Here is a 16185-nt window from a genome sequence, read left to right as displayed (position 1 = left end):
GCACATCCATGCATGATTTTACAATATACAGATAATAATATTTTATAATATATATTTTATTTCTCTCCTTTCTAAAACATCTGACACTGCTTTTCTGAAAAAAGTACTTTACACTAGTTTCAAATCATGTTATTATGCACATGTTCTCTTGTGAATGTGTGTAAATGGTTGTCTGACTCTCTAAGTTAGCTCTGCAACAGGCTGGTGACCTGTCTAGGGTGTACCCCTCCTCTTGTCTTATGCAAGCCTTAAAGTTGGATAAGTGGAAGAGAATGGAAGGATTGTTTCCTTCAAAAGAAAATTACAGTAATGCCAACAAGAATATGAGAGTATACCAAAGTATGTTGCACTAAACACTGTCATGGTCCTGGGTCTAGTGTTCCAGTGTTTATGTTTTTGAATATTAATATTCTGTGATTTAGTCTTTTGTATTTCTAGCTCCCTTGGTTATTCTTTAGTATTTTGGTGATTTCTAGTCTTTAGGTTTTGTTACTGTGCCTCACCTGTGTTCCTTGTGTTATGTCTAGTCATTCTGGTTTCTATGGTGTTGTTCCTGTGTTAGAGTTTGCTGTTTTGCTTCCTCCCTGCCTCATGTGTGTGATTAATCCCAGCTGTGTTTCCCTCCTGGTCCTCATTCCCTAGTTACCCCTCTATGTATTTAGTCCTCCATCTTCCTCTGTCTGTTGCCAGTTCATCTGCTTCTCTTTCCAGGTTTGTATTTCATGTAGTGTTTTGTGTTTAGCTTTCCCAGTTTAGTTTTTGTTAGTCTCCTTCTTGTCTTTGGTTTGTCATGTTTTGTTCTGCTTTTTCAAGCAGAACAAGTAACAACACTGGGAACAGTAAAGAAAAACAACAACAAACAAACAAAAAAACACATAAGTGTTTTCAATGAGAGAAACGTTTCATCACTCATCCAAGTGACTTCTTCGGTCTCAGTTTACTGCAGGTTTCCCCAACCTTATAAACACTACCTTTCCATAATGACTGAAACTAGCACCACTGAATGAGCAATGCGCTGGGATTTCAGTTCCTTGATCATTAATAGGCAAATTGTCATGAACATTGATCCAAGCACACTAATCAAAGATCAGTGATCAATGGCCATTAGTACCATTCATAGAGAGTTGAATTCCTGCCTGTCCAGGATATGTATGTCCTCATCGTTGAAAGGGTGGCCACTAGCCTGTAGGTGTGAATAGACTACGGAGACCTGAGGTGATGAGTTAGCTCTTCTGTGTTCTGCCATCCGCTTCGGTTGTTTGGTTTTTAACAGCGTACACTACATTACTCTGATTGTGTCGAGGGACCCGATCCTTTGGGTGAACCAATTTTTGGTGCAGCGTGTTTTGGGATTTAAAAGAAACAGAGACGCAGTGTTTAGAAAAACTGTGTCTCAACTGTTCCAATACTCCTGACACATTAAGGATCTATAGGTGTTCACTTAGGCAGCAGTCGTCCTTCTCTCCTGGATCGCCTGGAGAAAAGTTAGTGAAGCCCCAGCTCTAAGCAGTTACGTTATTTCCTCATGAGTACCCCACTGATCTGCCTGTTTTGTGGTTTATCCAGGTTTTGGAGTGGAACAATTGTGGAATTGTGTGTTTTGTTTGAAGAGTTTCAGTCAGGTTTCAGAGCTCATCACAGCACAGAAACAGCTTTAGTGAAGGTCACAAATGATCTTCTTATGGCCTCTGACAGTGGACTCATCTCTGTGCTTGTCCTGCTAGACCTTAGTGCAGCATTCGATACTGTCGACCATAATATCCTATTAGAGCGATTAGAACATGCTGTAGGTATTACAGGACTGCACTGCAGTGGTTTGTATCATATCTATCTAATAGACTCCAGTTTGTTCATGTAAATGGAGAGTCCTCTTCACACACTGAGGTTAATTATGGAGTTCCACAGGGTTCAGTGCTAGGACCAATTCTGTTTACATTTTACATGCTTCCCTTAGGCAGTATCATTAGAAGACATAGCATACATTTTCACTGCTATGCTGATGACACCCAGCTCTATCTGTCCATGAAGCCAGATAACACACACCAATTAGTTAAACTGCAGGAATGTCTTAAAGACATAAAGACCTGGATGGCCGCTAACTTTCTGCTTCTTAATTCAGATAAAACTGAGGTTATTGTACTCGGCCCTGAAAAGCCTAGAAATATGGTATCTAACCAGATTCTTACTCTGGATGGCATTACCTTGGCCTCCAGTAACGCTGTGAGGAACCTTGGAGTCATTTTTGACCAGGACATGTCCTTCAATGCACATATTAAACAAATATGTAAGACTGCGTTCTTCCATTTGCGCAACATCTCTAAAATTAGAAATATCCTGTCTCAGAGTGACGCTGAAAAACTAGTTCATGCATTTATTACTTCCAGGCTGGACTACTGTAATTCATTATTATCAGGATGTCCAAACAACTCGCTGAAAAGCCTTCAGCTAATCCAAAATGCTGCAGCAAGAGTACTGACAGGGACTAGAAAGAGAGAGCATATTTCTCCTGTTTTGGCTTCCCTTCATTGACTTCCTGTTAAATCCAGAATTGAATTCAAAATCCTGCTCCTCACATACAAGGTCTTAAATAATCAGGCCCCATCTTATCTCAATGACCTTGTAGTACCATATCACCCAATTAGAGCACTTCGCTCTTGCTCTGCAGGCCTACTTGTTGTTCCTAGAGTATTTAAAAGTAGAATGGGAGGGAGAGCCTTCAGTTTTCAGGCCCCTCTTCTGTGGAACCAGCTTCCAGTTTGGATTCAGGAGACAGACACTATCTCTACTTTTAAGATTAGGCTTAAAACTTTCCTTTTTGCTAAAGCATATAGTTAGGGCTGGACCAGGTGACCCTGAATCCTCCCTTAGTTATGCTGCAATAGACATAGGCTGCCGGGGGATTCCCATGATGCATTGAGTTTTTCCTTTCCAGTCACCTTTCTCACTCACTATGTATTAACAGACCTCTCTGCATTGAATCATATCTGTTATTAACCTCTGTCTCTCTTCCACAGCATGTCTTTTATCCTGTCTTCCTTCTCTCACCCCAACCCTCCCTGAGCCTGGTTCTGCCGGAGGTTTCTTCCTGTTAAAAGGGAGTTTTTCCTTCCCACTGTTGCCAAAGTGCTTGCTCATAGGGGGTCATATGATTGTTGGGTTTTTTTTCCTCTGTATCTATGAAGCGCCTTGAGGCGACTTATGTTGTGATTTGGCGCTATATAAATAAAATTGAATTGAATTGAATTGAATTGAATTGAATTGAATTGTTGGACTGCTTACCTGTCACAGATCACGAGCACAGAGTAGGAGTCGTAAACTTCAAGCAGCAGCTTTATTTGTTGAAAAAAAAGATACTTCATAAAACAAACTTTCAAAAAACAAACCAAAACCCCGAACAGGGAAACACAGAATTAAACACTAGGAAACGAGGAGCATGGAACATACTGGCATACAAATGCTACAATTATTACTATTATGATTTGTTTCCACGGTGCTGTCAGACAACATGGATGTTCTTTTTAAAATGAAAGGCAATGCAGGTTCCAGGTTCTTTTTTTGCAGATATTATGTATTATTCCTACAAATCTAATTGTTTTTTCCATATTAAATTATTATCTTCAATTTCATAGGATTTAAGAAACGTACAGTAATTGGAACACTTTCAAAACAAAACTATCATTCTGTTTTTAACTACTAAGTGCCATATGTGAGTCAGAGAGAATGAATTTTACAGAGAACTGTAGAAGTAAGGTTAGATTTACTGTCAGAGGATGAGATAAAGCAGTGCCAGATATTAGAGCAGGAAGGTCAGATCTCAGAAAGCATACCAAAATTTGAGGAACCTGAGTGGACCACACCCACCATTATCGATTATGGATGAACAACTATGTGTAAGATAGTTTTTCCATTACAATGTGTTGAAGCCACCTTACTTTGTGACAGGTTGAATGACTATTGCATATAAAACTGTTCAGTTAATACTAATTCATATCAGTTGATATAAGGACGAAAATAATGTAAATATGGTAAGAAAATGGTTAAGAGTTTATTATTTTTCATGTTATATTAATGGCTTTCATGTTACTTAAGAGAACTGCAATCTATACATCAGTGATCGGCTAGTAAGCCTTTTCTGGGATCGATTAGTAGTGTCTCTATTCTCCACTAGGGGGCTTTCGCGCGTTCTCCTCACTGCAATAAACTACTGCATGAGAGACGCAAGTCATAATCACTCTCGTGATTCTTTTCCCCCTGTTTTCAGGTAAAAGTGTTTAAAAGTTGATATATTTCCAATGTGTACACTGTTAAGATATTTAAGAGGTAATCCTTCATTGTTTTGTAAGCGTTAAAAGCATTACATTGCAGTTTTGTGCACATATACGTGGCGGTTTTGAGCTGTGTTTTGTACTGTGTAATGGCCATTAAGATAACGGCAGGAGCTAAAAACACCGCGATTGTCAGCCATTTTGTCAGGAAACCTGCTCAAGTATATGTATAGTAAGCGCTTTAGTATTTCGGTTTATTATTTAGTGTTTTTCTTCCACCATGTGACATTTAGCAGTACAGAATGTGAAACGTTTCTGCTCATTTTCACTGCAATAAACTACTGCATGAGAGACGCAAGTCATAATCACTCTCGTGATTCTTTTCCCCCTGTTTTCAGGGGTGTAACAACTTCACCCTATCACGTGACCCATTGAGCCACCTGACCCATGATGTGAGTAGGAATTGAGACACCTGGGAAGGGATCTCATGACAGCATTGCAGGTGGCAGACAGATGGTGTCGTAAGCCACCTCCTCTGTTCATAGACAGTTGTTCACAGTGGACATAGATGACTTCTTACATTCTTCTTTCAGAGGTCAGCACTCCTTGCAGTAGTTGTGTTGGGGAGTTTTGTCCTCGATGAACCAATTTTTGTCTGAAGGCGTGGCTGGGTCTGAAGAGCACTGAGATGTTGTGTTTGGAGAAATTGGGGAGCCCATGGCACATCCATGTTTTTGTTTGTAGAAATCCTCATTGCATTTAAAAATTTCAATAAGAAGGGCTTATTAGAAGCAAGTGGACATGATTTATTGATATAAAGAATTCAAATAGAGGTTTTTGGTGGTTAGATTATGATGGCCCACAAAATCTCAGCAGTGATATGGATTACAGCAGGAACCCCCGACCCCCGCAGCCTAGTAGTAATGGGATGTCCGGCTCTTTTTAGAGAACCGGCTCTTTCGGCTCGCCTCACTAAAAAGAGCCGGCTCTTTTGGCTCCGAACCGGCTCTTCAGGTTGTTTTGTTGCTTTAACTAATTTATTATTAACAATAATATAAAATTATGCACAAAAGGAATTACTAATGTAAAAAAAAGTGGTTTTATTTATATATGTTTATATATAAATATATGCTGTGGCCCCTAGAGACAAAACACGTACAAACTCCAAAAAGCACATACAAACTCCAAAACACATTTCTAGGATGAACTGAACTTCCGAAACAGAGCTACCTAGATCACCTAAATGACACAATTAAAAGCATGAAAGCATATGTGTATTGTTTGTGTTTTTATACACAAGCATTCATATATAGTCAAATAATTTAAAAAAAAAAGTTAATTTACCTGTTATTACCACACACCAAATCTGGTCGTTGGTACTTGCTGGCTTGTGTAGCCACTAGGTAACAAAAGCTCAACACTGCGCCTAGCATCCTGGAGCACTTCTGTTGTCTTTTGTATGTGTTTTGATTTTTTATGTGCTTCTGAGTTTTTACGTGTTTTGGAGTTTTTACGTATTTTTACGTGATTTGAAGTTTGTATGTGCTTTGTCTGTAGGGGCCACCGTAAATATACTTTTATTTATTCACTCAACATAAAATGTAATAAATAAATCATATAATACAAAAATCAACTATTCACATTTCAACTTTTAGCTATTTAAATTTTCAGCTTTTTCCTTTTACAAATTTAAAGTGAAACAACACAAAACACTGCAAACCACAACACAATTAAATATAAATTATAATATGAAAACAAAAAGAAGATGCATATTCTCTGTCATATGGACCTGCATGAATAAACTTTCTGAATCCTTTAGCATCTGCAACTGAATAGTTGTGGATGATTACTATACCTTTCTAATGTGACGTTGTTATCCCTGGCTCTTTCTCTGTCTCTCCCTCCTGCTCTGTTCCTGTGCTACTGAGTGTAACCAGTGTTGCCAACTCCTCAGTAAGAAAAATCGCTATTGGCTGTCCTAAAAGTCGCTTGAAGTCGCTAAATGACATCATCGCCTAATTTGCATAATTGGTCATGCTAATATAATTGTAACCTACGTTGTTGGAGAGAGAAATAACATCGTGGAAGAGACATAAAGTGAGTAAAAAACGTCCTAAATGCATTTAGAATTTATTTAGAACTACAAATTAAATTTATTTTAGCAATTATTGTTTTTTGTAATGTCACAATTCCAACCCTGCTCCTTTATTCGGGCTTGGACCGGCAAAAGTGACCCGAAATAGGCACTCTGGTGGAGTTACTTTGTGTGTGTGTGTGTGTGTGTTTATAAGTAGTTTTAAACTTGATCCACAAAACAACATAACAGTAAAAGAAGAACTGACTGCGTTACAGTCAGTGCGGGAGCAGCGGCTTTGCTCATGCGCGATTCATTTGCAGTTGGGACGCATAGGGGTGAACATCTCCTGCCCTGATAGCAGCTGGGGGAGGACTATCCTCCGCCTGTGAGCGCTTTGGCACGGGCGAGGTGCCCACAGCAGCACCCGCTGCTTGTTGAGAGTAAAAGCGATACGCACTTTCATGTCAAAAAGTTGTCATAAATAAGTCTCCAATAACACCAGAAAAAGTCGCCAGATTTGTTGCTAGTCGCTTTTTAGAAAAAAAGTCGCTAAGGGGGTCTGAAAATTCGCTAAATATAGCGACAAAGTCGCTAAGTTGGCAACACTGAGTGTAACTACCGCCCCTCCCCCCTCTTCCCAGCGTAAAGCACAAGGCTCGCATGCTGAGTGAAGCGGAAAAAAGTGTGAGAGAGAGGCAGTGTTGCCAACTTAGCGACTTTGTCGCTATATTTAGCGAGTTTTCAGACCCCCTTAGCGACTTTTTTTCTAAAAAGCGACTATCAACAAATCTGGCGACTTTTTCTGGTGTTCTTGGAGACTTATTTATGACAACTTTTTGACGTGAAAGCGCGTATCGCTTTTACTCTCAACAAGCAGCAGGTGCTGTAACGCAGTCAGTTCTTCTTTTACTCTTTTACTCTTATGTTCTTTTGTGGATCACAAGGTTTAAAACTACTTATAAACACACACACACAAAGTAACTCCACCAGAGTGCCTATTTTGGGTCACTTTTGCCGGTCCAAGCCCAGGTAAAGGAGCAGGGTTGGAATTATGACATTAAAAAAAAACAATAATTGCTAAAATAAATTTAATTTGTAGTTCTAAATAAACTCTAAATGCATTTAGGACGTTTTTTTACTCACTTTATGTCTCTTCCACGATGTTATTTCTCTCTCCAACAACGTAGGTTACAATTAGATTAGCATGACCAATTATGCAAATTAGGTGATGACATCATTTAGCGACTTTTAGGACAACCAATAGCGATTTTCCTTACTGAGGAGTTGGCAACACTGGAGAGAGGGGAGAGAAAGAAAAAAAACCCACGGCTCGCGATAAGGAGCTGGCTCGCGTCATTCACGTCAAAGACCCGGCTCTAAGAGCCATTTCGTTCGCGGCCGACCCATCACTAATGAGAAATACACCTAGTCAAATTTCTCACGATCAAAAAGTGGGTAAGTGTGCGTGCGTGTTGCTGTAGTTATTATTGTTGTTGGTGGTGAATGGGGTAAGCTTGTTAATGATATATTTAATCACAAGTGTTTGGGTGTTTATTTTGCTGACTTGTTAATTTCAGTTGTCAGACCACATCCTTTCAGCTCTCTATATAAAGCTGAGCGTCACAGTTTCAGTGCATACAGCATCTATGAGAGACAAAATGCAAAATGTTCTGCCTGAGTAATTTCAGTGTTTTAATTCCATGCATGCTCCTCTTGATCATCCAGCCAGGTGATTAATGATTTGTATTGAACTTTAATTAGATAATTAGATAATTTTCTCATGCATTTAAATAAGCAGAATGCATAGTCACATTATTGATATCTTTCAGCATTACAAAAGCAGCTGGTGAAGGATGTTTTTTACATGAATCTGTTTTCAGCTTCATCGTCTGCTGACTTTATGTGATGGATATTTCCTTTTTTTCTAGGTCATGGGTCCAAAATTATTGAAGGGAAAGAAGTCAAGCCACACTCGTTGCCTTTCATGGCCCATGTGGAAAGCAAAAAATCTTTCTGTGGAGGGACGTTAATCCATCCACAATGGGTCCTGACAGCTGCACACTGCACCAAGTAGGAACATGAGGACTTACACACACACACACACACACACACACACACAAAGAAGTATATGGTTCTATATATACATATCACAAATTCTTTATTTTCTTACCATAGATAGAAATATAGCAATCAAATTGGCATCATACATACTGTATGTGATTTTTATAGACAGGCCTGTAAGCCTGTAAGACACAAGTAGATTTGTCTGCATTGTCTGCAAATATTGATGTTGGTCATAATTCAAGAAATGAGAAAAAGATTAAATGTTTATTTAAAACAGAATAATCATGTTACAAACAAGAAATGTGTGGTAAACACTGTCACTGAAAGAGAAATTGCACTCTGAAATTTTCATAACTGCAACATTAATATTGTTAAAATTCAGCTGGAGGAAAACTCCATGCAGTCTCTATAATAGCCATAAACCAAATATATATAATAACACACATTTACTATGATATTTTGATAATTGTTTTATTTAAAAAGGTTAATCTGACCTATTAACCTTTTATATAATTGAAATTTCACTAATATTTTTTTTCTTCCACAGTATGAGTAAGGTGACCCTGGGAGCACACTCAATCAGGAAAAAAGAAAAAGATTCTAAGCAGGTCCAAACGGTTGATAAACGTTTTCCTCATCCTAACTATTACAAGGCAATCAAGGGCAATGACCTCATGTTGCTCAAGGTAAAGTGATAATTCATTGTCCAAAAGCAAGTGAAAGAGAGATGCAATAATGTGAACAAGTTTGTTTGCAATCTTATATGATTTATTTCTGTGCATGTATGGACATATTTCAATAAATCACTGTGCCTGTTTTGGATTTTCCAAGCAAAATACAAATAAATGAGTGGTGTGTCAAGACTTTAGCACGTGCTGCCTATAGAGTAAATACTAAAATTCAAGGCCAGCTCTCTGTATGTAATGTAGTCATTATCAATATGTAATCTTCCTTTTTATATATATATTTTTTTCAGTTGAAGAAACCAGTAAAGCAAACCAAGACAGTAAAATGTCTAAAGTTAGCCAAAACTGTCAAGGACCCTCCAGCTGGAAGCAAGTGTCTGGTTGCTGGATGGGGAAAAACTGAAAACAAGAAAACATCAGATGTTCTCCTGTCTGTCAATGTGACTGTGGTTGGTAGACGGACATGCAACTCTCGTGATTATTACAACCACAACCCAGTTATCACCAGTGACATGATATGTGCTGGTTCAAATGGTAAAAAAAAGGCTGATACCTGTCAAGTAAGTATATAGAAAGTATGTAAGGAAGTAAATATCCATCCAACTCAACACCCTTTTGACATTGTGACACCTGTAAGTTAGTCAAAGAAAGACTAATATATTTGTTCTTTTGCCAGGGGGATTCAGGAGGACCACTCGTGTGCAATGGAGTGCTGGTTGGAGTCACTTCTTTCGGAGAAGGTTGTGGTATCATTAAAAAACCTGGAGTCTACTCGTTTCTCTCAGAGAAACAACTCAAGTGGATCAAAAAAACAATGCAGTCTTTAGAAATCTTATGAACCCACAGGTGTCAATCCATACAAGCTGAGCAAGAAGCAAATCTTTTCTTTGATAATAAATGTCCATGCCTTTAATGTAGACTGCTTACATGACCATTAGCCATTTTATCATTTCATATTCACATTATTTTCTGATATTTCAGTTTCTGTTAGCTTGATGAATTTTTTTGAGCATGCTCTTTTTTGTTGATTTTTCATTCCATCTATCCCTGCTTAAAACCCCTCATAGGATATTTTTTATAAACATTCTACTATATAATAAATCTTTCATTGTTTGTAACTCTTTCCAAGTGTCATTTTGTTTTTACTCTGACACCTTCTACCATCAAAGCTTGATATTTCAGTCCTTTGGTTTTAGTGTTCAAATTAAATAACTATAATGACTAAGAAAAGACAAATAAGACAATTAATGTAATGTCAACACAGAGAATATTAACTTGCAAAACATAGAAAGAAAAAAATGTGATTAAGCTCTCACTCAGAGCAGACCACAACAGACAAATGCTAAGTCTCTATATAGAGACTTAGACTATGACTTACTCAGTGTGCACATTTTCAGAGGACATGCCAGCACTATGTTCATAATCTCAGTATATGCCCCAACACTCTTTCAATTATCATTTCTTACCTCCAGAAATCCTGTTTCATTTTGATTCAACTGGTCCTCTTTTTACCTGAATAACACACGTAGTTTTTACTCATTATGATACATTTGACCACAAGTGTTAAATTAAAAGAAAAGAAAAGAAAAGAAAAAGCATGCAATTTTGCATGCCAAACAATAGACCACTTGTAATTAACGGGGGCCGAATCCCGCGGGATACCTACCGGGCAACCAGTCTAACCGGGTCCACTCCCGCGTCCAGGAATGGGTGGCTTGCCAAAGTTGACCTTCGCGCTCTCTTACTAGGATCAAATTGGTAACTTTAAGACCGTAACTGTGGCGTCCAACGTCTGCTGACCTATTGTAAAATTTATTATACTTCCACGGCAACACGTGAAAACGACTTTTCACAGACACTTAAAATAACTTTGCAGCAGACTTAAACATCAACCTGCAGTTCTTAGCAAAAATCTCTTGTTATAATGTTTCAACACCACTGAGCCAATTTAACAGTGAAGATCATCAACTCAGCGAACAGATAATTTAGAATTCATCCAGTCTGCACATTTTGATTTAACAGGCTGTGCTTACCTTTGTATTATCAAGCCGGCTCTCCGTTCGCTTCATTTTACAATTTCACCTTAAGCTGAATTTGTCTTCTCAGCCGTAAAAGAATCCCAGGTTTTCAGCACCAACTATTAAATTCGGTTCTTGTCATTCTTTTACTGAATAGAGAGAACACGACTCAGTCAGTCAAAATATTTATAATTTTATTTAATCATCTTCCGGAAGAGAGAGACCTGCACAGCCCAAAAAGCCAGTTGCAAAATCTCTAGCATTAGAAATCAAAATGTGTATCATATAGGTGTTAATTTGGTCCTTTCCACGTCACACATAGTTTTGATAAAAACAACTCCTTCTGTGTTACTAGTTTCGCTCTTTCTGTCTGGTTTCCTGTATTTTATTAATATGCCTCTGCAGCTCTGCACTAAACTTCCTGTTTTTTAAACTTCCACTAACGTAAGCTTCTGTTGCTAAGACGACCTATCACCCTCTGACCTAGTTCTCTCTCACAGCTGGCCTTGCTTTATAGAGGCCTTTATTATTAAACTACATAAAACAATATAATCAGAAAATAAGCACCAAGAATATATATTTATTCCATAACAGAGGTCAGTTCCTTCATCATAATTATGCAAATTCTCATGACCCTTGATCAACAACCACTGATCAAAGCCCAATGGTCAATAAAAAGGTTCCTTTAGATGCATTTGTTGGCCACATATGTATAGGCTGACCACATTTATTAATCAGGTGTAAAAACCGTGAATAATAATTTAATATATGAAAACAGCGTGAATGATAAATGTGCACAGCCTGTCGCGGTGGGGAACGCTGGGGTGTTTATTCAGTGGGCCCAAAAGCAGACACGGGATATACAGCAGACACAGGCTGACGTTCAAAAACAAAAAAGACAAGGCAAGGTGGAACAAGGGTGAAACTAATGTGACCAAGTGGTCGGCAGGGTTGGATAAAAAAAAAACAACTAATAAACACGACAACACCACCTAATGGAATTTCACCCCCAGGAAATATATATGTAAGAAAAATAGATAAAAGAGGCCGCAGATTCAAGGATGCACACCGAGGCAGGTTGGCTCCAATATTAATACAGTTTTATTTAGTTAAAATAAATAAAATATTAGAAAACAAAATGTAGCGTCATTGTTGACAGTGTCCTAAAGTTAAAATAAAACAATCATGGAACTTGGACTTACCAGCAGCCGTGGACCCAAAAGAAAATCACACAAAAAGAAAATCACTAGAGTCCACCCGGTGGTGTACAAAGGAAAGTGTGAAAACGACCCACCACCTGAGGTCCCAGGGCCACTGGCACGTCTTCCGTTCACTGAAATAAAACACAGAACTACACGTTAAAAGAATAAAATGACACTGAGCGTTAGGCTTGCTACATATCATAAAAACTAAAACTTCAATCTGTATTAGCTTTAATAAAAGAAATCACAAATGCACGCACGCACACACACACACCAAACTGGAAGGCTTACACCCCACAAGTCAAACTATGACTCGTCCTGGTGGCAACTGTCCAGACCTCGATCACAAGCCGGTGTTCTGGGAATCCATCCTACCTCAAAAAACATCCTACCCAATGTTTCTGCGCAGACGCGGCGCATGCGCACAACACCAATGCCGAATTAACTTCTTTTTCGCTCACCCATCCGGAATACTTCTTAAGGTTATGGTTAGGGGTAGGGGTAGGTTTAGTCACAAGTCACCGTCAAATTATAATACGGGTAGGACGATTTGTCAGAGTAGGTAGGATGGTTTCTCAGAACACCGGCTTAACTTTATACGGACTGACGCCACACTGCAATCAATATGCAGGTGGGTTCCCAGTTAACCCAGTTGCGTAGTCGAGAGGGGGTAGGGACAAATAAGTAAATACTTCTGCCTACTCCTTTTCAAACAAATAATGGAATGATATTTTGTAATGATTGTGAAGGCACATGTTTGAAATAAAAATGAACTGAACTGAACTGAACTGAACTGAACTGAACTGAGAGAGCGAGCGCAGGAGAGAGTGAGGGCGGTGGAATTTGATCAGAGACAGTCACACCACGTGGGCTCTGAATTTTTGTGGCCTGTTTAATCACAGTGATTCATAACATGAAACATGCAGGTAACTTGCACTCACTGTGACACTGGCTCTCAGTTTCCATACTACACCACTAGATGGTGTTCTCTGCCATATGGTTTGAGCAGTGTGTGCCTTCAGCCTAGCAAACGAAACTAGAAAACTAATCATTTAAAAACATATGAACAAGTGGTTAAACTGATTAATGCTATTTTTGATCAACACTGACTATTGTGGCAACATTAATACTTTTCTGCAGTGCACAATAAATCAAATTTAGTCAGTATTTGGGATTTTCCACAATTAGCAAGATTTGATCGATACTACTACTTAAAGGGCAAAGTAAAAGCAAATCAAGTGCTCCTTCAATCAGCACCTTACCATGTGCCTGCAGCCACCAGTCACAGTTGTTTCCTGTATGCTGCAGTTTCCTGAAAAGGAAAACAGTCTGTAAAAAAAAAAACAGATGTACAACAAAAAGCCAAGCAAACAAAAGCAACAGATGATCAGCATTGTTTGGATACACTCTGGCTTTAGTGCAAGTGACTAAGAAGAATTCATATGAAAATAGTGATGTAGAGTTGTGTATGCCCTGCAAAACAACACAACTAATGTTCAAAATATGAATCGCACACTGGCAGTATATTGGCAGTTGGTGGGTAGCTATGGACTTCTACCTGCAGAGAGTGTCTGTTTTCCGATGGGGCTGTGCCAAAAATATGTGGTACAACTGGTCTGTAGACTACTTTTGGTCAATCAGCTAGCTGAATAGAAGAGAAAAGTTATAACAGCTGAAGTGAAACCAAGTGTTAAAAACAACAAAACGTTTCCTTGGTAGTCACTGTTTGTACTTTTCATTATGTATTTTTTGATCTATGGTGTTTGATTCCCTCTTCTCCCATTCCTGGTAAGCTCAGCTATCCAGCCCTTCCCTAATGCATGCCACTAGTCATCCAGACCGCATTCAATCAATGCACAGGATCATTCACAACAAGCAACGCAATGTTCGGATTTTGTAGGACTGCACAGGGGCATGTTTGCATTAGTTGAATACCCCTCTCTGTATGCTGTCCATAGGCAAATCCCTCTACAAATGGAAACATAAATTAGGCATAAATCTTTCAACCACCTTACAACACACTTCAAACTGCAGAATAGTTTTTGCATGAAGACCAAGAAAAAAAGTGCAGTGGCTGTTAACACGTATCACAAATACACACTGGCCTCAATACAAACATAAACCAATTGCATAACTATTTAAACAAATATGCCAGTCCACAAGAATTTTTCAATGTAGTAGTACAAACACCGTATGAAAAACATCACAAATAAAATGAGGGGGACCTCAGAGCTGTGGAACACTTTTCTAAGCATTTTATTCAAGTAAAATGAAATATAATACTATACAGTATAATGAAGCAGCTGAGTTACTGCATTTGGATATATTGTACATATACAATATGGAACATTTACACTACCGGTCAAAAGTTTTAGACCATCCTCACCCCATCAAACTAAACTTTTGGAATTGTTCAGTTTTCGCAAGGCTCTGGGTGAGCAACACGTTCTCACTCCCAAAGCGAAACATTTTATTCTAGGTGACAAATCGGTGGTATATTACGCTTCTGGGCACCCAACACGTCCCTATATTAGGAGATCAGAAAAATAAGGACACATGACAACCATTTGGAATGAATCGACACATGTACGTTCATTTTACTTAAATCGCTTTGGAAAACACTATCTAACATCATTAAAGTCGTGGTTAACGTTAGGGAAAAGGTTAGGGTTAGGGCTGGAATACATGGCTGGAATGTCTATTACTCTGGGAGTGTCATTCTACTGGGTTTATCCATAACCTGGCATGTAGCATAAGAATGCAGAAGGTCACACTTTGTTGTTCCTCAGGGACGCAGCGGGATGTGACAAATCATCAGTATATTATGCCTCAGGAGTGAAAATGGGCTGGGGTTAGAATCTGTTCTTGAATCTGTTCATGAGCATGAATTGTCTTCCAGAGAGCAGCAGCTTTGACAGGTCGTGTCTGGGTTTGCACGTTCTTTCATGATATTGGCAGCTCTGCTGGGACAGGAAAAACTGAAAAGTTCCTCCAAAAACAGCAGTGCACAGCCAAGGAGTTTCTGATTTTCATGTCTTTTTGAAGGCCTCAGTAAGCTGATTTTCACATTCTTTCAGTACCCATCCTCTCACTCCATGCAGGAGGGTGACAGCTCTAACCGCACACCTTACATTATGCTCTAGCACTGTGAAGGTGTGGCTGTAGTTATCACAAGGATGCTAGCTCCTTTCTGTGAAGCCCTTTAACTCTCTCACCTTTACCAAATAGGTGAGCACACCACCAGCTGAACACTTGTTGGTCTTGTGATGTTTTGCCTGCCCTGCCAGACTTATCCCATCTTCCTCCCCTCACTCACAACCAGACGTAGCAGATGGCCTTTCTGAGCCTGGTTCTGCCAGAGGCTTCTTCCTGTTAAAAGGGAGTTTTTCCTTCTCACTGTTGCCAAGTGCCTTCTCAAAGAGGTTTTTTTGATTGTTGAAGTTTTCTTTTTATTACTGTAGGGTCTTTACATCAACAGGTAAAGCACCTTGAGGCAACTACTGTTGTGATTTAGTGCTATAGAAATAAAACTGAATATTTGCCAAGGCAAGTAAAGCCCCTTGATCTTCTTTTTAAAGATCACTATACCTTTCTGATGGCTATTTTTGGGGTGGCTCTAGTTGTGCTATAAAAGGTTTGGTTGCCAGGTCTGAAAGTTGTGTCACTTCTAATTTCCTTTGTCATCCAAGGCTAGGCCTGGACATGTTTGTCAACAGTAACATTGCCAACACAGTGATGTACACAGAAGAAAACATTTGATGTGTGCACTTAGCCAACTTAGTTCAAACCTTGTCTCATACCCGCAAGGACACTTTTGCACGCCTTTGTGGTGGCTTGTATTTTGCTCCTAAGTGGAGTGTATTCTGGGATCAC

At 39.0% G+C, this 16185-nt stretch overlaps 1 protein-coding gene across 1 annotated transcript; it reads left to right on the top strand.

Moving 5' to 3' along the window:
- Positions 1 to 7658: 7658 nt before the first annotated feature.
- On the top strand, positions 7659 to 10215 carry LOC146697327 (granzyme A-like). Its single transcript, XM_085476025.1, has 5 exons — positions 7659 to 8071; positions 8271 to 8412; positions 8954 to 9092; positions 9383 to 9652; positions 9769 to 10215. Exons 1-5 carry the CDS (start codon positions 8008 to 8010, stop codon positions 9928 to 9930), a joined length of 777 nt encoding a protein of 258 aa, XP_085332151.1. The 5' UTR covers positions 7659 to 8007; the 3' UTR covers positions 9931 to 10215.
- Positions 10216 to 16185: the final 5970 nt, after the last annotated feature.

Source organism: Copadichromis virginalis, linkage group LG12 (assembly GCF_057382275.1).
Source record: "Copadichromis virginalis isolate Kocher_CV1m ecotype Utaka linkage group LG12, C_Virginalis_male_GT1.1, whole genome shotgun sequence".
Classification (NCBI taxonomy): Eukaryota; Metazoa; Chordata; class Actinopteri; order Cichliformes; family Cichlidae; genus Copadichromis; species Copadichromis virginalis.
The sequence above is the reverse complement of the archived record's forward strand: the minus strand, read 5'-3'. Positions and strand labels throughout refer to the sequence as shown.

Excerpts from the sequence above, each read along its gene's own strand:
- LOC146697327 (XM_085476025.1), top strand. The coding sequence starts at position 8,008 with ATGTTCTGCCTGAGTAATTTCAGTGTTTTAATTCCATGCATGCTCCTC. Across the intron at positions 8,413-8,953 it reads ACAGCTGCACACTGCACCAA|TATGAGTAAGGTGACCCTGG; the intron begins GTAGGAACATGA and ends TTTCTTCCACAG. Across the intron at positions 9,093-9,382 it reads ATGACCTCATGTTGCTCAAG|TTGAAGAAACCAGTAAAGCA; the intron begins GTAAAGTGATAA and ends TATTTTTTTCAG.